The 23,141-nt window shown below is 42.6% G+C and overlaps 1 protein-coding gene across 4 annotated transcripts in view; it reads right to left on the bottom strand.

The window, feature by feature from the left end:
* Positions 1-8,912, bottom strand: part of MAST2 (microtubule associated serine/threonine kinase 2) — a 207,067-nt gene extending 198,155 nt beyond the window's left edge. For all 4 annotated transcript variants that reach the window (XM_005204882.4, XM_003585907.5, XM_005204881.4 and 1 more), the window contains exon 1: positions 8,405-8,912. In XM_005204882.4, coding sequence (XP_005204939.2) covers positions 8,405-8,602 — 198 coding nt within the window. In that variant the 5' untranslated portion in view covers positions 8,603-8,912. The remainder of the gene's footprint in view (positions 1-8,404) is intronic.
* Positions 8,913-23,141: the final 14,229 nt, after the last annotated feature.

The raw sequence follows: 23,141 nt of genomic DNA on the forward strand, positions 1-23,141 counted from the left end.
ATAAGTGCTGCAGTGGCATTAGGAGACTAAGGCCTGATTTGACTGGAATGGGTTCAAGAAAGAGTAAGAGCAGAAGAAATGAAAGAAGATACAGACAACGCTTTCAAGTGGTTTTGTTCTACAAAAAAGCATTCTCTTATTCACAGACAATTATTTCATATCCCTTGCTCGTTTGCCTGAGTAACTGCAAGAGTCGCTTGAGTGGTCTCTCTGCTTCCACATACCCATTCAGTCAATGCTCCTGAAAGTAGTCAAACAGATGGGATTAAAATAAATGTCAGATCACGTTATTCCTCTGCTCAAAATTCTCCAATGGCTTTTCATCTCCTTCAGCACAAAAGCCAAAAACCTTACCCTGTAAGACACTTACCCATCTGAAACTCTCCATAATTCAGCCCTCCTCTCCCCATCTTTCCCCTTTGATCTCATCTACTACCCTTTCTCTTACTCACTCTACTCTAGCCATACTTGGGCTCCTTGGTGTTCCTCAAACAAAATTTTAGAGCTAAAGATATGCTTCCAGCCTAAGGACCTTTCTACCGCTACCAAGTATATTCTTCCCCTCAGAATTGAAATGTCTGTTTCTTATATTCTTCAGGTCTTTACTCAAACATCTCATTCCAAAGAGATATCTTTCATGATAATGCTATTTAAAGCCATAAAATCTCCCATCACTCTATATCCCCCTTTCCTGTTTTATTTTCTTCATAGTATTTATCACCCTATAGCACACTACATATTTTACTTATTTCTTTTATTATCTGGTACAAGTGTACCATAGACAGAGTTGGTTTAATCACAGTTGGGATTTTCTCCAGTATGACAGGTATGACAGCTAAGACAGAAGGTACTGAAGGAACACACATAGGAATAATTATGACAGCCCATGAAATATTTAGTTGGACAAGGAGGAAAGTAGAGGCATGAGGTGACCAACAATGAAAAGATGATTTAGGAAAAAGCAAAAATCAACAGACCAGAGGTTACAAAGAGTTTGAACAATTTTGGGGATGAATGAATGCAAGCTACAGAAACAGAAGATGATGTGAAGATCAGAATGTGATAAGCTGTAAACTAAGATTTTAGAAGTGGAACTATTATTAGTAAAGATGAAATATGCCCAATGAACATGGACGCAGGAAGCTCAGGTTGATATCAATTTTCCCCATCAATTATTTACTATATTTCCACTTTATATAGGGTCTTCACTGGTGGCTCAGCTGGTAAAGAATCTGCCTGCAATGTGGGAGACCTGGGTTCCATCCCTGGGTTGGGAAGATCTCCTGGAGAGCAAATGGCTATCCACTCCAATATTCTGGCCTGGAGAATTGCATGGACTGTATAGTCCATGGGGTCGCAAAGAGCCGGACACAACTGAGCACTTTGACTTTTACATCAGCACTGTGTATATGGCTATAGTGCAGAGAAAAGAGTTTGGGGTTGACAATGAGGTACAACACTGAAACAAAAAGGCGGCCGGCTATGTAGGACGGACAGTGCATCATGTGTAAGTCCTGACTCCCAGGGACGCCCAGTCTCTGCTCTCCCCTGAGGACTTCTTCCTCCACCCCCAGGGCTAGCCCTTGACCCAACAACCTGGTTTTCAAACCTCTTTGGAACCCCAAGTACGTATAAAAGAGAAGAAAAACAACCAATACCTGCTGATAAAAAAGATAATTACCAAGGTACCATGGGGGTTTTACCAAAAAGTACAAAGCTAGGCAGCAAATTTAGCAAAGAACCATATAGTAGCTAAGACTAGCAATGAAGGAGGCATAGTGATTGCAGTATGAAGCTGCCTCTGACAGTCCTAATCATAGGTCACCATAAGTAACTGGGGTGGAAAAAGCTTTTAGGCTGATCTTAGGCTAAGAGGCATCCAGTAAAACAAAGATGGGGAAAAATCTGTAAGCAGATGTATCCTACGCTCATCAGGGAAAACTGTCCAACCTGCTTCAATCATCCCAGGCTCTCTGCTCCCAGGACCTTTGATGAAATCAAATCTCCCAAAGGTAATAGGTTTTCAGGGCTGGCCCTTACTTATATTACTTCAGGACAAGATGGGAGGAAAGAGTTAACAAACACTCTGTATTGAAAACTCATTGTCATTGCAGAGGTCAGACTGGAGCAGGTGCGTGCTAAGTCACTTCACTCGTGTCCAGCTCTTTGCAATCCTATGGACAGTGGCCTCCCAGGTTCCTCTGTCCACAGGATTCTCTAAGCAAGAATACTGATACTAGAATGGGTTGCCATGCCCTCCTCAAGGAGATCTTCCTGACCCAGGGGTCAAACCCGAGTCTCTTATGTCTCCTCCATTGACAAGCGAGTTCTTTATCACTAGCACCCCAATGGCTCAAATGATAAAGGATCCACCTGCAATGCAGGAGACTCAGGTTTGATCTCTGTGTCAGGAAGATCCCCTGGAGAAGGGAATGGTCATCCTCTCCAGCATTCTTGCCTAGAGAATTCCAAGAACAGAGGAGCCTAGCGGGCTATAGTCCATGGGGTCACAATTGGACATGATTGAGCAACTAAGCACACACCTTCCATTGAAAACTTAGCGTGAGTACCTGCTCAATCACATCTGATATAGCCTGTCAGGCTCCTCTGTCAATGGGATTTCCCAGGCAAGAATATTGGAGTAAGCTGCCATTTCCTTCTCAGGGATGTTCCCAACCGAGGGATCGAACCAGCATCTCGAGCATTGGCAGGCAGAGTCTTTACTACTGTGCCACCTGTAAAGCCCCTGGGAAAACTCAGAAAAATTCTCAAACGCCCATGCCTTAATCACCATGTCCTACACTGTATCCTCCACACAGCTGCCAGAGTAACCCAGGTTAAAAAACAAGTAAGACCCCTACTTTACTCTTTTTAAATAGTAGTAAAGATCTTCTACCCATCTAGGCTCTTTTAGGCTCTAAACTCATCATCTATGCCTCCAAGTTCAAATTCCAACAATACCAAATCAATTACAGTTTCCTAAAAAATACATGCAGTTTTCCCTCTGCGTATTTTCTGCCCTGTGCTTTTGGGCTTCCCTGATAGCTCAGTTGGTAAAGAATTCATCTGCAATGCAGGAGACCCCAGTTCAATCCCTGGTTTGGGAAGATCCTCTGGAGAAGGGATAGGCTACCCACTCCAGTATTCTTGGGCTTCTCTTGTGGCTCAGCTGGTAAAGAATCTGCCTGCAATGCAGGAGACCTGGGTTTGATCCCTGGGTTTGGAAAATCCCCCAGAGAAGGGAAAGGCTACATACTCCAGTATTCTGGCCTAGAGAATTCCATGGACTATACAGTACACAGTCCACGGGGTCACAAAGAGTTGGATGTGACTGAGCAACTTTCACTTCACTTTGACTATACAATAACATTCCAGTGCCGAATAATGATTTTCATGAAGAAAATTTTGAAAATTCCTTAATGGTGCTGAGAGAATTCTAGAAAGTAAAATTGAACTCCATCTTCCTCCATCTTCAAAAATGTCTCATTTTCTTTACTTACCTATTTCTCTCTTACTACCGTTATTACTCAATTCAATTCAGTTCAATTACTCAATTCAAAATATTTGAATCATTTCCTGTTCATTCATTCAGTTAGTAAATAATTATGTGCCTATTGTGACAAAGGCCTTGATTACGTATTATGGTATATAAAATGATGATATAGTTCCCACCCTCAATAATTTACAACTTAAAAGCAGATATGAAATAATATAAAATGAATACAGAAGGATAGAAGTGCTATTTATGACAGCCCAATCATAGAAAAGCAACTTCACAGAACAGTTTCTGTGGCACGAGTTAGGCCTGGAAGCTTGAGTAGAATTTCAATGGGCAAAGACTGAGAAGAAAGTTTTTCAGATAGATAACTAATTAAAATAAAAATATGAAAGTGCCTAAGGAGGAAACAAATATTTACTAAGTGCCCATTATGTACCAGTTAAAACACTAAAGGCTGGTACAGTGATGATTAAGACAGCCTCTGAGGAGTTTTTTCTCTGATGAGAGACTGACAACCAATTAGGATATTGCTCAGTATACATTTCAAGTGCCAGCACACATCCATGTTTCTAATAAGTATTCAGACTAATAACTATGTTTCAAATACCACACTAGGTATACAATAATAAATGAAAGAGTCTGGGCCTCAAAGAACTTGCTAACAAGAGAGATAAGCTATTTCAATAATGTATACTACAATGGATACAAAGCAAAGTATTGGGAACCAAGAGAAGGGGCCTCTAACTGATTCTAATAAAAAGTGATGTTTCAAGTAGACCTTGAATGCCAAGGTCTTCAAACTTTATTCTATGGTATTAAAAAGCTAATGAAAGTTTCTGAAGATAAAGCAATGAATTGATTATTTAAAAATACTTATTGCAACTCAGACAGGCAAGGAGTTCCAATCTTCTTTATTAGAATACAGAATAAATTAGAGGTTAAAAGGCTAAAAGCAGAGTAAACGCAGTTAAGATATTACAACAACCAAGACAAAAGTTTATAAATGGTGTAAATTAAGGTGATGACAGTGAGCATAAAGATTTGAAACATATCATGAAGACAGAATCAGCAGAATCTGGATAAGGGGGTCAAGGGAGAGCGAAAAGACAAAGACCACAGATATAATTTCAAGTTTGAGGACCAGAGAAAGGAAAGACACAGGGAGAAGCACATTTCAAAAGAGAATAATGGAATCTATCAATATTTCAATGATACAGTAAGCCACTAATCCAGAGATCCAAGTTCTGCATCCTGTTCAGAAATTATTCCTAAATACCAGCATGGTATAACACATAACAGCATTATTCCACGTCAGGAGAAATGAAGAATAAAGTCATTTCTGAAAGGTAGATACCTTGGTGATCAGCTAGGTTTTTACTCCCTGAATGAATGGAATAATCCATCCCATCTCATAACACACAAAATTGAAAATTTTTAAGTTTTCAACAAATAATTTCAAGTCATGGAATTTCAAGACACTATCAAATTATGAAAACCACTAATGTTAAGATCACAAATGCTGAGGGTCTAAGGTGGAAATGTTAAGGCTAGAAATGGAAATATAAAGCTAAGAGGTGAGGCCTAGAGACTCAGATGACTTTACAAGGAGGCTCTCTAACATAATGTCATGAACAAAGAGAACTACAGACCCTTTTGCTCAGTCGGTAAAGAATGCCTACAATGTGAAGAACTGGGTTCGATTCTTGGGTTGGGAAGATCCCTTGGAGGAGGGCATAGCAACGCACTCCAGTATTCTTGCCCAGAGAATCCCCATGGACAAAAGAGTCAGACACAACTGAACGACTAAGCACAGCACATAGACCCTACCCAATATCCTAAGTACTTGCCATGAATAGGGTAAGCCTGTTAAAAAACAAAATACAATTAAGAAAAAAACCTGTGGACTTCCCTGGTGGTCCCGTGGTTAAGAATCCACTTGCTAATGCAAGAGGCATGGATTCGATCCATGGTCAGGGAAAATTCCACGTGCCAAGGGGCAACTAAGCCAGTGTGCCACAACTACTGAGCCTTCACGTCACAACTAATGAAGCCCACACGCTCCAGAGCCCATAAGCTGCAACTACTGAAGCCGATGTGCCCTGGAGCCTGTGCTCGGCAACAAGACAAACCACCGCAATGAGAAGTCCATGCTCAGCAACCAGAGGGTAATCCCCACTCCCAGCAACTGGAGGAAAGCCTGAGCAGCAACAAAGACCCAGCACAACCAAAAGTGAATAAGTAAATAAATTTTTTAAAACAAAGGATAAAAGAAAAAAGCTGGGAATTCTCTGTTGGTTCAGTGGTTAGGACTCAGTGCTTTCACACGCAGGGGCCTGGGTTCCCTGGTCGGGAAACTAAGATCCTGTAAGCCTCAGCATGACCAAAAAAAAGAAAAAGAAAAAAAGCTAAGGACAGAGAGGAAACACATCCTCAAGGAACTCACTGGGGACAGCAACGGAAAACAGAAAAAGACACCCAAGAAGCAGTTAGAGAAACAGGAGTAGAAAAGACATTATGACAAAAGAGAAGAAAATGTCAAAAGAAACACATGGTCAAGAGTGACCAATAGTTCACAGAGGGCAGAGAAGAGGGAGGTTATCAGATTTAGTCATTTTAAGGTCCCCAAGACTGCTGCAAATCTTTCCGTGTAATTCTTTCACAATGAAAACTTTTAACAAATAGCCACATGTTATTTTTCAACTTAAAAAAGGAAGTTTTAGCATCTATCATGGTACATTTACACAAGGGAAAACTATACAGCAGGGAAAAAGAACACGTTTTTTCTAAAAGAAACAACATAGATGAATCTTACAGACATAGCTGAATGAAAGAGTACAGTCATAAAAGAGTTGAGCTGAATGATTTACTTTATATGAAGTTCAGAAGAGGCAACACTAATCCATGGTGATAGAGGCTGGTGAGTGGTTACCTCTAGAGATGGGTAATACCTGGGAGAAAACACAAAGGCACATTCTAGGGTACTGGAAATGTTCTACATCTTTATCTGAGGAGCGGTCACATAGGTGTATTCATTCTGTAAAAATTCATGGGCTGAATGAACCTTTGATTTGCACTCTGTAGTCACATCACAATTAAAAAGTAAATAAATAAACACACAAGTTACTGATGACCTTGAAGACATCAGTTTGGGGAGAGTGTATGTGTAAAAGCCAAATATATGAGGAATGTATGTAAGGTGAAGAAGCTGAGACAGTGAACTGTTGTTGTTCAGTCACTCAGTTGTGTCTAACTCTTTGCAACCCCATGGACTGCAGCACGCCAGGCTTCTCTGTCCTTCACCATCTCCTGGAGCGTTCTCAGACTCCTGAACATAAACTCATTTTTCAAGAAGGTTGCTGGTTAGCAAAAATGAGATTACAAAGTAGCTTAAGTAGGTTACAAAACTCAGGGAAATCCTGTTGTTTTGTTTTTATTTGAGGTATAAGACAATAAGGGCCTACAGAAGATAAGAGGGAATGAAATCAAAAACATAAAGAAATTAGCCTGGAAGAGGATAAGTACTTCCTTCTTTGAGATTTAAAAGGATGAATGAACACAGAAATCCTGAGATAAAGGGGAAGAAATCAAGTAACCTTGAACTCTTCAGTGAAGCACTGGATAAGGTAAATTGGACCAGGTAAACTTGAGTCAGGAAAGGATCTGGGTTTTAAGTACATTTTAAAATGTTTTGAATAGGAACTGCAGAGAATATAAAAGACAAGGTTGAGAGAGAAAATTACAGTAAGAGGACAATGCTCAGCGGCCTTAAAGTAAGGGCAAAGATAGCAATAGCACAGTCTACTCAGCACTGGGTGGAGAATACAAGATAAAAAACCAACAGTGGGGGAAAGTCCAAGTGCTAACATGTGCATCACTGAAACTATATAATAATGATGTCTATGGAAAATACTTATTTAACATACGAGAAAGGTCTCCTGTTAGGCAGGAGACCTAACAGGACCCTTCAAATCTCCAAAGATGAAGTCAGTAGGGTCTTGAATAGTATGTGCAAAAGGGAAGCTGTCACTGGAGTCCATTACTACAGTACATTTTTCTGTAAATCCCACAAGATCAAGGACCATGCACGTACTCACTGAACTTCCTACAGCTACTAATGAGAACTTCTCCTCCCTCATAAAACTGACCTTTATCCACTACTTCTAAATAACCCACACTCGATTAATAAATTAATACATAAACACATCCTGTCCATTCAGAAACTCCACGAACTTTTTGCATTCCTGTTTTCCCACTAAGATATTTTCAGTGGTAAACTCCTAGAAGGCAGAGACTAAATCTATGAATTCTCTGCTCACAGTACTGCCTTTGGATTGCACACATGCAGCCCCAAAGCACATGTTTTAAAAAGTGCTTTCTCATAAAATGGATCATTACTGGAGAGAACTTTAACAATGGCTAGGAACATATTCCAACAAGACTATAACGATGGCCAAACCAGAGAATGCTTGGGAATGACATCTTTTTCTCGAGAAAATAAGATAACATTTACTATATCACACTGACTGTCCCTACCTTACACTTTTTGCCCCTCTGGATAATTCCTCCATACCCCTTTAGTAAGCCTATTCTTTGCACTTCATTCACTGCCAGCCCACATTGCGGCGTCCCTTCTTCTCCAGAACCCTTTACTTCAAACGCCCATAGGACCATTTTTCATCCCTACGCTCTCATTTCCCATTCAACCCCAGACTAATACTTCCATTTCTCCACTCCCCATTTTTCTGCCTCTCCAGACCTCCCATTCCTCCTGCCCAACTTCAATTCAGTCCCCACCCCTTCAACTCCCCCAGCCCAAATCTTCCCGCCCGAGACAGCCCTCCCCCGTCAGTCCCATTCAGGCTCCCCCTCCCCATCCTTTCCCTCCGAGACCCCGGCCAGCCCTACCTGCTCCCTGACTTCGGGCCCTACTGGCCCGGTCCGCTCCTCCAGTCGCTGCCTCCCGGGCGGCGCTCTCCGGCGCGGGGGCAGAGGCTGGGGCTGGGGCAGCTCCGCCGCCCGCTGAGCCCCATCCTCCCGGCCGGCTGCCTGCGGCAGCGGCGGCGGCGGCGGCTGCGGTCGATCGCGGCAGCGGCTCCGCTTCATATCTGCGGCTGGGCCCTGCGGGCGTCAGCGCCGCGACTGTCCCGGCCCCGCACCGCCCCGGGCCGCCGCGCTACCGCGCCAACCACCTCCCGCGGCCACCATGGCCCGGCGGGCACCCGAAGCCACCGATCCCAGCCCGCAGCTCCTCCGCGCTTTCTGGGGCCTCAAGGGCCGCGGCCTCCTTGGCGTTCCTTACGCAGGAGGCAGCATCGCCGCAGCCTCGTCCTGTCCCAGCCGGCACACGCTCGGCTGGTCACCCGCCGCCGCCGCCGCCGGCTCCCCAGCCAGCCGTCCGCCCGCCCGCCCGCCTGCCTCTGGCCGGGCCCCGCCCCTCCCTTCCCCTCGCGCGCGCGCACCGGGAGCCCGCCCGCCACCTCCGGCCGCGCGCCGTCTCCCGCGCACGCGCCAGCGAACGGTCGCGAGAGACCCGCCCTTGGCCCCACCGCGTGGTGTGGGAGGGAGGGGGCGGAGAGCGGAAGGGGGCGGGGCCCGGCGCGCCTGTGGTAGCCGCGGACGGTTCATTGATTCTTTCATTCGTCCATTCATGAAATTGTGTGCCGGGCCAAGCTAAGTGGTGCGGATCTAAAATGAATTAGAACTGATCAACGTCCTCAAGGAAGTAGGTGGAGAAGGACCAGGAGCAGCAAGAAGATAAAGGAGACAACTAGTGAACAGAACACGAATGCATGCCTTTTTGTTAAGCACCTTCCAACCAACTGTCATCTGATCGTCACATCACACTTTGAAGGCAGGTCTGTTCATTCTCCTGTTACAGATAAGAAGACCGACGAGAAGTGACATGTACCAGGTCATTGAGCAAGCTAGACAGAACTCAAATTCTGGCTTTTCTGACTCTTTCCACGGTTTCCTGCAGCTTCCAAAAAGTAAGACTGGATGTGGAAAGTCCTATAAAAGGGGAACAAGCAATAGATTCCTTCAAGGGGAAAGAGAAGACAAGCTTCCAGAACATCGCCATGATTCCCCACTGACAATGAAGTAATTACGTTATAGCCCAGTCTAGCCTGGCCACCGCGAGTCCAACTGTGGCCTGGGCAGCTCAGCCTGCCACTTTCAGTGACTCATCTGCTCAGCAACGTGGCTGTAGCTCAGCCCTGTCTGGCCTCCTCCTTCTGGCTTCAGCTGGCCTGCCACAGCACCATATTTTTCCTCTTTTGACTTGACGGGAATGCTTTCACAGAAGCATTTCCTTAAGGGGTCACCCTTTTTATCCTGAGCCTCCTCCCTGAACCTTTTTTAAAAGGTAGTAATAACTAACATTATAGCAAAACTACTGGATACCAGACAGTGTGCATTCAATTCACACATATGTGAACAAGAGGTAAGTTGTATTATTTCCAGTTTACAGTTGAGGAAACTGAGGTTCAAGTTACATAAAATGCTCAGTATGACACTGCTAATAAGTGCAGAGCCAGGACTCAGACCAAGGTCTATCAGATATCAGAGCCTACACACACAACCAATGTTTCTACAGCCCATCATCAATCTGCTCCTTGTATCCCCTGTTTCAGTTTCTCACCACCATCCACCCCTTGTTGCCTCAACCAGAAACCTAGAAGTCATCCTATACTTCTTTCCTCCCCCTCCTGTCCCCACATCCAATTAATGAACAAGTCTTGCTTCTTCTGTAACTTTACCATCTCTCCACTCTGTCTCCTCTTTCCATCATACTAGTACTACCTCACTTCAAGTCTTATCTTCTCTCACCTACTTGACTAGGAAAACTTTCTAACTAATTCATCTACATCCAGACCCTTTCTCTTCAAACCTGTCCTCCAATAAGCCTTTACAAGAATCTTCAAAAAACATGTTACTTTCTTGCTTAAAACAGTTAAATAGGTTTCCATGACCTTCAAGATGAAGTCTACCACTGAACTTAGTATGATTGGCAAGGATATCAAATCTGGTCTCTGTCTAGGCCACCTTCTCCTATTAATTCTTTTTTTTTTCCCCTATTAATTCTTGTGTGTATGTGTGCTTAATTCCTCAGTCATGTCTGACTCTTTGCAACTCTTTGCAACCCCATGGACTATAACCCACCAGACTTCTCTGTCCATGGGATTCTCCAGGCAAGAATACCCAAGTTTATGGTAATTTATTACCCAGTAATAGAAAACTAATACACTCAGATACTTAGTTTCTCAGCCTCTTATGTGTCAGAGATGGCCATGTGGCACAGTCTGGCCTGAGTCCACGTTTACTCCTATCTTCCCCAGTTTAATAAATGACAAGCCAATATTTTTTTCAGTTTCTCAGGCCAAAAGCTCAGAATGATACTTGAATATTTTCTTTCTCACACATTTCACATCCATTCCACTAGCAAATTCTATGCTAGCCGAGTTAAGATAATGTTATAATTATCTGGGAGAGAGGTGATGATGACAAGTACTAAGAAAGTGATAGTCCTGATGAAAGAAAGTGAATGAATTTTAGAGAGACTCAGAAAGCAGAAACAATAGGAACTGTTGATTCATCTGGGTAGAGACAAAGAAAGAATATTTGAGAATAATTTCCAAGATTCTGGCTTGGACAACTGATATAGGGAACAATAAAGAAGTTTGAGGGAGATTATGATTGATCACTTAGATGTATTTGCTGTTAAGTACCAATGAGATATCTATGGAAGGATGTACAGTGAACTATTGATTAAATTGGTTTAGAGCCCAGAAGTGAGAGCTACCAGTATTTAGATGTATAACAAATACAAACTGTTCAATAATCTTGGGGTTATACATGTGATGACATTCTTTTCTGTTTTCTAGTTAGTCACTCAGGCCCCTCATGTCAAGTTATCAGGAAGTCTAGTATCTCCTCCTTAATTATTTAAGAACTCCAAAGTTCCTACATATTCTAAAGGTAAGGATGGTAGTTGTCTATTGCTGTATAATAAACCATCTCAAAATGTGCGACTTAAAACAACAAGCATTTATTTAGCTGACAATTCTGTAGATCAGCTGGATGGTTCTTATGGCCTGGACCAGTTTAGCTTATCTCTGCTTGGCTTGCAAGTGCATCTGCAGTTAGCTGAGGATTGATGGGTGGCTAGATAATCTAGAATGGCCTTTCTCAGACATCTGGCAGTTTTCAGGCTGTTGGCCATAGCAGTAGAGCCAACTAAGTCACATATCTCATCATCCAGCAGACTAACTTGAATTTCTTCACATGGCAGCAGTATAGGGGTCCCAAGAACAGAAAAAAGTCAGCAAGCCTCAATGTGTAAACACTTTGTAAGTCTTCCTTGGTGTTGCATTGGCAACTGTGTCATTGCCGAAGCAGGTCATAAATCACAAAGCAAGTTGTTGCCAAAGCAAGTCAGTGTGGAAAGGGACTAAAGTTACATGGCAAGGGGCAATGGATTCAAAGAGAAGAAGAGTGTAACTATCTTTGAAATTCTACTCCAGGAAAATCAGTACAGTTTCCACAGTAGCATCAATGTATACTGGGACCATGTTATGATGTGAAAGTCTTTGTCCTCCCAAAATTCGTATGTTAAAGTCCTACCTCCCAAAGTGGCTATGTTTGGAGATCAGACCCCTGAGGAAGTAATCAAGGTTAAATGAAGTCATAAGGTTGGGGACTGGATCCAACAGGAGTATTATCTGAACTGGGAGGACCTTGTTGTGTGGTCTATATTAGTCTGCTTGGGCTGTCATAACAAGGTACCTTATGGAACTCTGTGGTGGTCCAGTGGTTAGGACTCTACACTTCCACTGCCCTGGGCCAGGGTGGATCCCTGGTTGGGGAACTAGGATCCTGTAAGTTGTAAGAGGAGACACCAGAGGGTGCTTGCTCACCCCCACCCCGTGCACATATACACAACAGGACATGTGACTGTGTAGCAAAGAGGTGGGTACCTACAAGCCAGGAAGAGAGCCTTCACCAGAGAATCAGTCAGAATCTTGATCTTGGACTTTTAGCCTCCAGAACTGTGAGAAAATAAATTTCTATTGTTTATACCACCCAGTCTAATGTTTTGTTTTGTTTTTTTCTCTTTGGCTGCTCCTTGGCAACTTACAGGATCCTAGTTCCCCAACCAGGGATCCACCCTGGCCCAGGGCAGTGCAAATGTAGAGTCCTAACCACTGGACCACCACAGAGTTCCATAAGGTACCTTGTTATGACAGCCCAAGCAGACTAATACAGACCACATAACAAGGCCCTCCCAGTTCAGCAAAGTTTTCTGAGAGAGGACAAGCCCGTTCCCTTGGTGCCCAGCTCAGCCAAAGATGCCAGGGTCACAGTTCCCACAGCTGAAGCTCTTAGTGGTAGAGCTATGTTTTCTATTTCCATATACATCACAATCAATTGCCAGGGAAGCAAGCAGACCCAGGACAAGTTTCCCAAGGAGCCCACATCCTAGGGATCTGCAATTCTTCCTCTTAAACACTCAAAAGAGAGTATCTAATTATGCCCCTTTTCCCTAGGCAATGATTGCTTGCCAATTCTCCTAAGGGAGGATACTCTTATGCTTCTAGGGGCCAAGGTATCATTACATACCCTCTTGGAAAAGGCTGTTTTCAGTGATACTAACATTCTCTACTCTTCTATGAAAGACTTCCTAGGAGATTCAAAGGGGCCCACATAATCTTTCTAAGAGTTAACTACAAAGATTCCTTATTACAATTATGGCAAAAACAGACACTTGTCGCCAAATATCCATTCTTCCCTTTTCATATTAGTAGACACATGCCACCTAGAATAAAGAAAATTTCCAGCCTTCTTTGTGGCTAAATGTAACCATGTGACTAAGCTCTGACCAATGAGCTGTGAGCATGAGCGTAACCTTTGAATTACAGTCTAAAAGGGAAAAGTCATGTCTTTCCTGTCTTCTTTTCTCCTTTTTTCTAGGTTGTTGCTTGGAGAGTGGTCATGGTAGTAACCTATCTTGAACCACACAGATAAGAAACCATCTAAGGGAGGGCAAAGCAACAATGTAGAAAGATCCAAGATAATCTAATGGATCAGACTTGCCATTCTTGCCCCCTGTAGCATTATGTGAGAGAGACATATACCTCTATCTTAAGTTACTGTAATTTGGGGTGTCAGTTACATGTAACTAAACCTCCATTGTCATCACTTAATATGATGATTTTTAGTACCTGTTTTGCTAGAGCTGATGGATCCAAATGTAACCTCAAGCAGGGCACCAGCTACAGATGGAAACTGAAGCCATATTAAATACATTAGAATATACTCAGCAATAAAGAAACAGGACTCTTAGGAAATTTGGAACGGGAAGCATCTCTAGGACCCTCAGCAACAGGAATGTAGGGCATTTTACTCCATGCTCTGTTATTACCATGACTAAGTTTCTCTCTTGATCTCTGCTCTAATTCATGTGTTTTTTTGCTTTTCCTCCCAGAAGCAACCACCTTATTTATCCTGTTATGTATTACTGCTTTATATCATCACTTCTATCTACCAATATTTTCTATTTAGGCAAAATTTTATCTTGGCCATTGCCTCTTATGTGCTAACTGGACTCTTTATGCAATTTTAAAAACTTCATTTATTGTTTCTAATGTCCAATTCGTTCCCTGTTTTCTAATTCATTTGTCTAAGGATGAGAAACTAAGTGGCCAAACTTTACCTGTCAAGTTACTTTAATAGCTGCTGGATAACCTACACATTAATTAGGGGTGTGCTGTGCTAAGTCACTTCAATTGTGTCTGACTCTTGCAACCCTATGGACTGTAGCCCACCAGTCTCCTCTGTCCATGGGATTCTCCAGGTAAGAATACTAGAGTGGATTGCCATGCCTTCCTCCAGGGGATCGTCCCTATCTCCAGGGATCAAACCCATGTCTCTTGTGGGTTCTTTACCACTAGCACCACTTGGAAGCCCCAGTTAGGAGTACCTTCCTGGTTTAATTAACAATGTAAAGGAATTGGGAAGATGGTATCATGTGGAACAGAACATGATTGCTTAGGACTACCAAAGAATGTTCAAACTACCGCACAATTGCACTCATCTCACATGCTAGTAAAGTAATGCTCAAAATTCTCCAAGCCAGGCTTCAGCAATACGTAAACCATGAAATTCCTGATGTTAAAGCTGGTTTTAGAAAAGGCAGAGGAACCAGAGATCAAATTGCCAACATCCGCTGGATCATGGAAAAAACAAGAGAGTTCCAGAAAAACATCTAATTCTGCTTTGTTGACTATGCCAAAGCCTTTGACTGTGTGGATCACAATAAACTGTGAAAAATTCTGAAAGAGATGGGAATACCAGACCACCTGACCTGCCTCTTGAGAAATCTGTATGCAGATCAGGAAGCAACAGTTAGAACTGGACATGGAACAATAGACTGGTTCCAAATAGGAAAAGGAGTTCGTCAAGGCTGTATATTGTCACCCTGCTTATTTAACTTCTATGCAGAGTACATCATGAGAAATGCTGGACTGGAAGAAACACAAGCTGGAATCAAGATTGCCGGGAGAAATATCAATAACCTCAGATAAACAGATGACACCACCCTTATGGCAGAAAGTGAAGAGGAACTAAAAAGCCTCTTGATGAAAGTGAAAGAGGAGAGTGAAAAAGTTGGCTTAAAGCTCAACATTCAGAAAATGAAGATCATGGCATCCGGTCCCATCACTTCATGGGGAATAGATGGGAAAACAGTGGAAACAGTGTCAGACTTTATTTTGGGGGGCTCCAAAATCACTGCAGATGGTGACTGCAGCCATGAAATTAAAAGATGCTTACTCCTTGGAAGGAAAGTTATGACCAACCTAGATAGCATATTCAAAAGCAGAGACATTACTTTGCCAACAAAGGTTCGTCTAGTCAAGGCTATGGTTTTTCCTGTGGTCATGTATGGATGTGAGAGTTGGACTGTGAAGAAGGCTGAGCGCCAAAGAATTGATGCTTTTGAACTGTGGTGTTGGAGAAGACTCTTGAGAGTCCCTTAGACTGCAAGGAGATCCAACCAGTCCATTCTGAAGGAGATCAGCCCTGGGATTTCTTTGGAAGGAATGATGCTAAAGCTGAAACTCCAGTACTTTGGCCACCTCATGCGAAAACACTCATTGGAAAAGACCCTGATGCTGGGAGGGATTGTGGGCAGGAGGAGAAGGGGACAACAGAGGATGAGATGGCTGGATGGCATCACTGACTCGATGGACGTGAGTCTGAGTGAACTCCGGGAGTTGGTGATGGATAGGGAGGCCTGGTGTGCTGCGATTCATGAGGTCACAAAGAGTCAGACACGACTGAGCAACTGAACTGAATTGCACCCCTTGACAGAGGTGTGGGAGAGAGAATTTTCCATAAAGATGGATGGTAGACTTGTCAGAAACTATGAGTGACATGTCTTCAACAGGTATATTGAAGGGGAATAAAAGTGGAGACCAGAAACCCCTTAAGAATCTATTCCAAAGGAACAGGTAAAAGTGATCAGGCACTTGTCTGAGTTTTATAATAGTAGAGCTAGAGAGAAAGGGACAGAGTGAAAAAATTTTAGCTTCTGTACAGTTTACAGGGTTTGATGAATAGCCAGAGAGGAAAATGAACAAATGGGATGAATCAGGGATGATATTCAGGATTATGGTTTAAATAACCAGGTGGACAGTGGTGTCTTTCACTGTCCTAGAGAATACTGAAGAAAGTTGCATAATTTATTCACACATCAATTCATACATTCAACAAATATTTGCTCATCTTTCATTGAAGAGAAATATAGAACAAATGAATTCATAAACTTTACAAAGAAGTGCAGTTTGGGGACATGTTGATTTTGTGGTATCTATGAGATAAACAGGCTTCTCTGGTGGCTCACAGGTAAAGAATCCACCTGCAATGCAGGAGATGTGGGAGATGTGGCTTGGATCCCTGAGTCAGGAAAATTCTCTGGAAAATGAAAAGGCAAACCATTCCGGTGTTCTTGCCTGGACTCAGGAGCCTGCCTGTCCATGGGGTCGCAAACAGTTGGACACAACTGAGCGACTAAGCATGCATGCACACATGAGATAAACAAGATGAATTATGGATCTAAAGTTCAGGGAATGCTCTCAGTATATACATATTTCATTTTCAGAATGAAAATTACTAACAGGCCAAATGCTCACAAAATTCTCTCCCGCCCCTGAGTTTTCCCCTGGCCAAGAGAGTTCTTTGGATGCCAGACTGCTTCTTTGGGCTTCGGAATTCAGGATAAGGAGAATGATAAATAGGAAGAATAATTAAAGGGATAAAAGAAATAGAACTGAGTTCAAGAAGCTGAGTCAATCTACATGGGAAGAAGGGGAGGAAAAGGAAAAAAGTAGAAGGAAGATAGGTAGGGAAGCAGACAGAAGAAAACAAGGCTGTGTGGGCAGGTGGGAGTATTGTGGGTTTAAGGGAAGTACATAGGAAAGGAAGAGGAGCTGTAATGAGTATTGCTACAAATCCTCTTCCCAGTTCCCAAGCAATGCCTGCAAAGGACTTGCGTCATTTTGAAGTTATTTTTGGTTGCTGAACTGTGAACTTCTCTAAATACAATTCCATACAAGGTTGAGCCTTGTTGCCTTCCCTTATTCATTATCAGGTACTTGTCAGAGTTTTATGGTATAGGGCTAGAGAGAAAGGGACCGACTGAAGAAATACTAATTTCTGTACAATTTTAAAATTACTTAAAGTTATTAAAAATTGCTTAAAAGTTTGGGAGCAGTAGATGGAAATTGAAGTTGTGGAGATGCTAAAGCCGAAACTCCAATACTTTGGCCACCTCATGCGAAGAGTTGACTCATTGGAAAAGACCCTGATGCTGGGAGGGATTGAGGGCAGGAGGAGAAGGGGACAACAGAGGATGAGATGGCTGGATGGCATCACCGACTCGATGGACATGAGTTTCAGTGAACTCCGGGAGTTGGTGATGGACAAGGAGGCCTGGTGTGCTGCGATTCATGGGGTTGCAAAGAGTCGGACACTACTGAGCGACTGAACTGAAGTGATATATATATATATACACTCAGAGTATATGATTGAAGAAAAAGATTAAAAGAGTCTAGAATGGAGCCAAATATTTAAGTTTCAGAGAATGAATGAAAAGTTGGTTAATGAAAAGTGAGAAAGCCTACAGGTTTTAAAACATGTTAAACTCCATCATTGCAAACATATGGCAGTTTCAGACTGACTCTGGGCCTTAAAAATAACAGAGCACAAATATTACAATCTGTGGCAACATGAAATAATATATATTATTATAATATATATATATATATAATAGATGTTGAAAAATAGGTAAAGAAATTGAGTTTCCTCATCTTTTCCCATTAGGAGAGCAAAAGAGATGGTTTAAAGTTAATAAGATAGACAGAAGTTTATTTGAAGGTTCTTTAAAGGTATATAGATAATCTTCAGGAGAACTTTTAAAATAATGTTTCTCACTAAAATTACATGTTAAAGGAGAAGGTAAGGAAATGAAAAGTGGAAGAATAGTAATTTTGTCATTGCTGAAAGCAGAGAGTTAATAGATAAAGTCTCAAGAAATATAAGAAAATGTTACAATTATAAAGGTAAGCACTGGAAGAACTAAAAACTAACTACAGACTTCCAAGTTAGCAGAAGGTACATGCAACAAAACAAATATAAATCATATAGTAAAGTTCTTTTAAAAAGGTCATTATCTTAAAAAAGAAAAAACATACATTCCTGAGTCTTCAGAGCAGAAATAACTTACAGATCATCGGGAGCAGAACTATTCCAAGTGTGGTCCTTAGAGCCTGAGCCTGTTGATTAACTGTTATTGCTCTATAAAATGGTAAGTAAAGAAATGGTAAGTAAAGAAACTGAAAGCTCTTAAAAAACATTTAGAGCAGTTTGGCTGAGTAATTTTATGTCTGTGAATCTAATAGTAATAAATTGTGTTTGTCTGTGTTATCTCATTTTTAAGCTGTTTTTACTATATTTCAAAAAATATCAACCTGTGCAATAAAACATAGGACCCACAACAGATTTCCCAACCTAGGGATCCGGCAAAGGGAATGAGTGAAAGTGAAAGTGAAAGTTGCTCAGTTGTGTCCAACTCTTTGCGACTCCACGGACTATACAGTCCATGGAATTCTCCAGGCCAGAATACTGGAGTGGGTGGCCTTTCCCTTCTCCAGGGGATCTTCCCAACCCAAGGATCAAACCCAGGTCTCCCACAATGCAGGCGGATTCTTTACCAGCTGAGCCAGCAGGGAAGCCCAAGAATACTGGAGTGAGTAGTCTATCCCTTCTCCAGCAGATCTTCCCAAACCAGGAATACAACTGGGGTTTCCTGCGTTGCAAGTAGATTCTTTACCCAGCTATCAGGGAAGCCCCCAGGGAATTTAAATTTGGAGGCCAGTGGGATTTGATTTTGGAGAAGGCAATGGCACCCCACTCCAGTACTCTTGCCTGGAAAATCCCATGGACGGAGGAGCCTGGTAGGCCACAGTCCATGGGGTTGCAAAGAATCGGACACGACTCTGCAATTTCACTTTCACTTTTCACTTTCATGCACTGGAGAAGGAAATGGCAACCCACTCCAGTGTTCTTGCCTGGAGAATCCCAGGGACGGGGGAGCCTGGTGGGCTGCTGTCTATGGGGTCGTACAGAGTTGGACACGACTGAAGTGACTTAGCAGCAGCAGGGATTTGATTACAGAACTTCCACAGGACTTGGGAAATAGACTCTTGAAGGGCACAAACAAAACCTTATGCACACCAGGAGCCAGGAGAAAGGAGCAGTATCCCCACAAGAGACTAAATCAGACTTCCTGTGAGTGTCCAGGAGCCTCTGGTGGGGTCATGGGTCAACAGATTGGCCTCAGGCCAAATAACAGGGAGGGAACACAGCCCCACCCATGAACAGAATATTGAATTAAAGATTTACTGAGCACAGCTCCGCCCATCAGAACAAGACCCAGTTCCCCCTATAGTCAGTCTCTATCATCAGGAAGCTTCCATAAGCTTCTTATCCTTATTCACCAGAGGGTAGACAGAAAGAAAACCAATCACAGAAAACTAACCGAACTGTTGACATCAACCACAGCCTTGTCTAACTCAATGAAACTATGAGCGATGCCACATAGAGCCACCCAAGACGGACAGGTCATAGTAAAGACTTCTGACGAAACATGGTCCACGGGAGAAGGGAATGGCAAACCACTTCAGCATTCGTGCCTTGAGAACCCCATGAACAGTATGAAAAGGCAAAAAGATATGACAGTGAAAGATGAACTCCCCAGGTCGACAGGTGCCCAATATGCTACTGGAGATCAGTGGAGAAACAACTCCAGAAAGAATGAAGAGACAGAGCCAAAGCAAAAACAACACCCAGTTGTAGACATGACTGGTGATGGAAGTAAAGCCCAATGCTGTACAGAAAAATACTGCATAGGAACCTGGAATGTTAGGTCCATGAATCAAGGTAAATTGAAAGTGGTCAAACAGGAGATGGCAAGAGTGAACATCAACATTTTAGGAATCAGTGAACTAAAATGGACCTTAATGGGCGAATTTAATTCAGATGACCATTATATCTACTATTGTGGGAAAGAATCCCTCAAAAGAAATGGAGTAGCCCTCATGGTCAACAAAAGAGTCCAAATGCAGTACTCGGATGCAATCTCAAAAATGAAAGAATGGTCTCTCTTCATTTTCAAGGCAAACAATACAATATCACAGTAATCCAAGTCTATGCCCCAACCACTAATGCTGAAGAAGCTGAAGTTGAACGGTTCTATGAAGACCTACAAGACCATCTATAACACCAAAAAGTATGCCCTTTTCATCACAGGGGCCTGGACTACGAAAGTAGGAAGTCAAGAGATACCTGGAATAACAGACAAGTTTGGCCTTGGAGTACAAAATGAAGCAGGGCAAAGGCTAACAGTTTTGCCAAGAGAACGCACTGATCATAGCAAACACCCTCTTCCAACAACACAAGAAACAACTCTACACAAGGACATCACCAGATGCTCAGTACCGAAATCAGATTGATTATATTCTTTGCAGCCAAAGATGGAGACACTCTAGACAGTCAGCAAAAACAAGACCAGGAGCTGACTATGCACAGAAGGCAATAGCACCCCACTCCAGTACTCTTGCTTGGGAAATCCCATGGGCGGAGGAGCCTGGTAGGCTACAGTCCATGGTGTCACTGAGTCAGATATGACTGAGCAACTTCACTTTCACTTTTAACTTTCATGTATTGGAGAAGGAAATGGCAACCCACTCCAGTGTTCTTGCCTGGAGAATCCCAGGGATGGGGGAGCCTGGTGGGCTGCCGTCTATGGGGTGGCAGAGAGTCGGACACGACTGAAGCGACTTAGCAGCAGCAGCAGCAGCTGATATGGCTCAGATCATGAACTCCTTATTGCAAAAGTCAGACTTAACTTGAAGAAGTAGGGAAAACCACTAGACCATTCAGGCATGACTTAAATCAAATCCCTTTCAATTATACAGTGGAAGTGACAAATAGATTCAAGGGTTTAGATCTGATAGACAGAGAGCCTGAAGAACTATGGACAGAGGTTCGTGACATTGTACAGGAGGCAGTGATCAAGACCATCCCCAAGGAAAAGAAATGCAAAAAGGCAAAATGGTTGTCTGAGGAAGTCTTTTCTTTTCTCAGCCAAATAGCTAAGAAAAGAAGAGAAGTGAAAAGCAAAGGAGAAAAGGAAAGATGTATTCATCTGAATGCAGCGTTCCATAGAATAGCAAGGAGAAATAAGAAAGCCTTCCTCAGTGATCAATGCAAAGAAATAGAGGAAAACAATAGAATGGGAAAGACTAGAGGTCTGTTCAAGAAAATTAGAGATACCAAGGGAACATTTCATGCAAAGATGGGCACAATAAAGGACAGAAATGGTATGGACCTAACAGAAGCAGAATATATTAAGAGGTGGCAAGAATACACAGAACTGTACAAAAAAGATCTTCATGACCCAGATAACTGCAATGGTGTGATCATTCACCTAGAGCCAGACATCCTGGAATTCGAAGTCAAGTGGGCCTTAGGGAGCATCACTATGAACAAAGCCAGTGGATATGATGAAATTCCAGTTGAGCTATTTCAAACCCTAAAAGAGGATGCTGTGAAAGTGCTGCACTCAATATGCCAGCAAATTTGGAAAACTCAGCAGGGGCCACAGGACTGGAAAACATCAGTTTTCATTCCAATTCCAAAGAAAGGCAATGTCAAAGAATGCTCAAACTACCGCACAGTTGCACTCATCTCACACACTAGCAAAGTAATGCTCAAAATTCTCCAAGCCAGACTTCAACAGTACGTGAATCAAGAACTTCCAGATGTTAAAGCTGGATTTAGAAAAGGCAGAGGAACCAGAGATCAAATTGCCAACATCCGCTGGATCATAGAAAAAGCAATAGACTTCCAGAAAAAACATCTGCTTCATTGATTATGCCAAAGCCTTTGACTGTGTGCATCACAATAAACTGTGGAACATTCTTAGAGAGATGGGAATACCAGACCACCTGACCTGCCTCCTGAGAAATCTGTTTGCAGGTCAAGAAACAACAGTTAGAACCGGACGTGGAACAATGGACTGGTTCCAAATTGGTAAAGGAGTATGTCAAGGCTGTATTTGTCACCCTGCTTATTTAACTTATATGCAGAGTACATCGTGCAAAGTGCTGGGCTGGATGAAGCACAAAGTGCCAGGCTGGAATCAAGATTGCCAGGAAAAATATCATTAACCTCAGATACGTAGATGATACCACCCTTATGGCAGAAAGCAAAGAGAAGCTGAAAAGCCTCTTGATGAAAGTGAAAGAGGAGAGTGAAAAAGCTGGATTAAAACTCAACATGCAAAAAACTAAGATCATGGCATCCAGTCCCATCACTTCATGGCAAATAGACGGGGAAACAATGGAAACATTGAGAGACTTTATTTTCTTGGGCTCCAAAATCACTGCAGATGGTGACTGCAGCCATGAAATTAAATCCTCCTTCCATTGTTCCTTGGAAGAAAAGCTATGACCAACCTAGATAGCATAGTAAAAAACAGAGACATTATTTTGCCCACACAGAGTCAAAGCTATGGTTTTTCCAGTAGTCATGCATGGATGTGAGAGTTGGACCATAAAGAAAGCTGAGTGCCAAACAACTGATGCTTTTTAACTGTCGTGTTGGAGAAGATTCTTGAGAGTCCCTTGGACAGAAAGGAGATCAAACCAAACTGATTTCAAAAGGAAATCAGTACTGAATATTCATTGGAAGGACTGATGCTGAAGCTGAAGCTCCAATACTTTGGCTACCTGATGTGAAATACTGACTCATCGGAAAAGACCCTGATGCTGGGAAAGATTGAAGGCAGGAGGAAAAGGGGACAACAGAGGATGAGATGGTTGGATAGCATCACTGACTTGATGGATATGAGTTTGAGCAAGCTCCTGGAGTTGGTGATATACAGGGAAGCTTGGCATGCAACAGTCCATGGGGTTGCAAAGAGTCAGACATGACTGAACTGAACTGAACTGACCCAATAATTTTTTTTTTTAATCTGAGAGTTGAGAAGCATTGCTCTAGAGTAGCAGTAACCACAATATCA

This window comes from Bos taurus, chromosome 3 (assembly GCF_002263795.3).
Source record: "Bos taurus isolate L1 Dominette 01449 registration number 42190680 breed Hereford chromosome 3, ARS-UCD2.0, whole genome shotgun sequence".
Lineage (NCBI taxonomy): Eukaryota > Metazoa > Chordata > Mammalia > Artiodactyla > Bovidae > Bos > Bos taurus.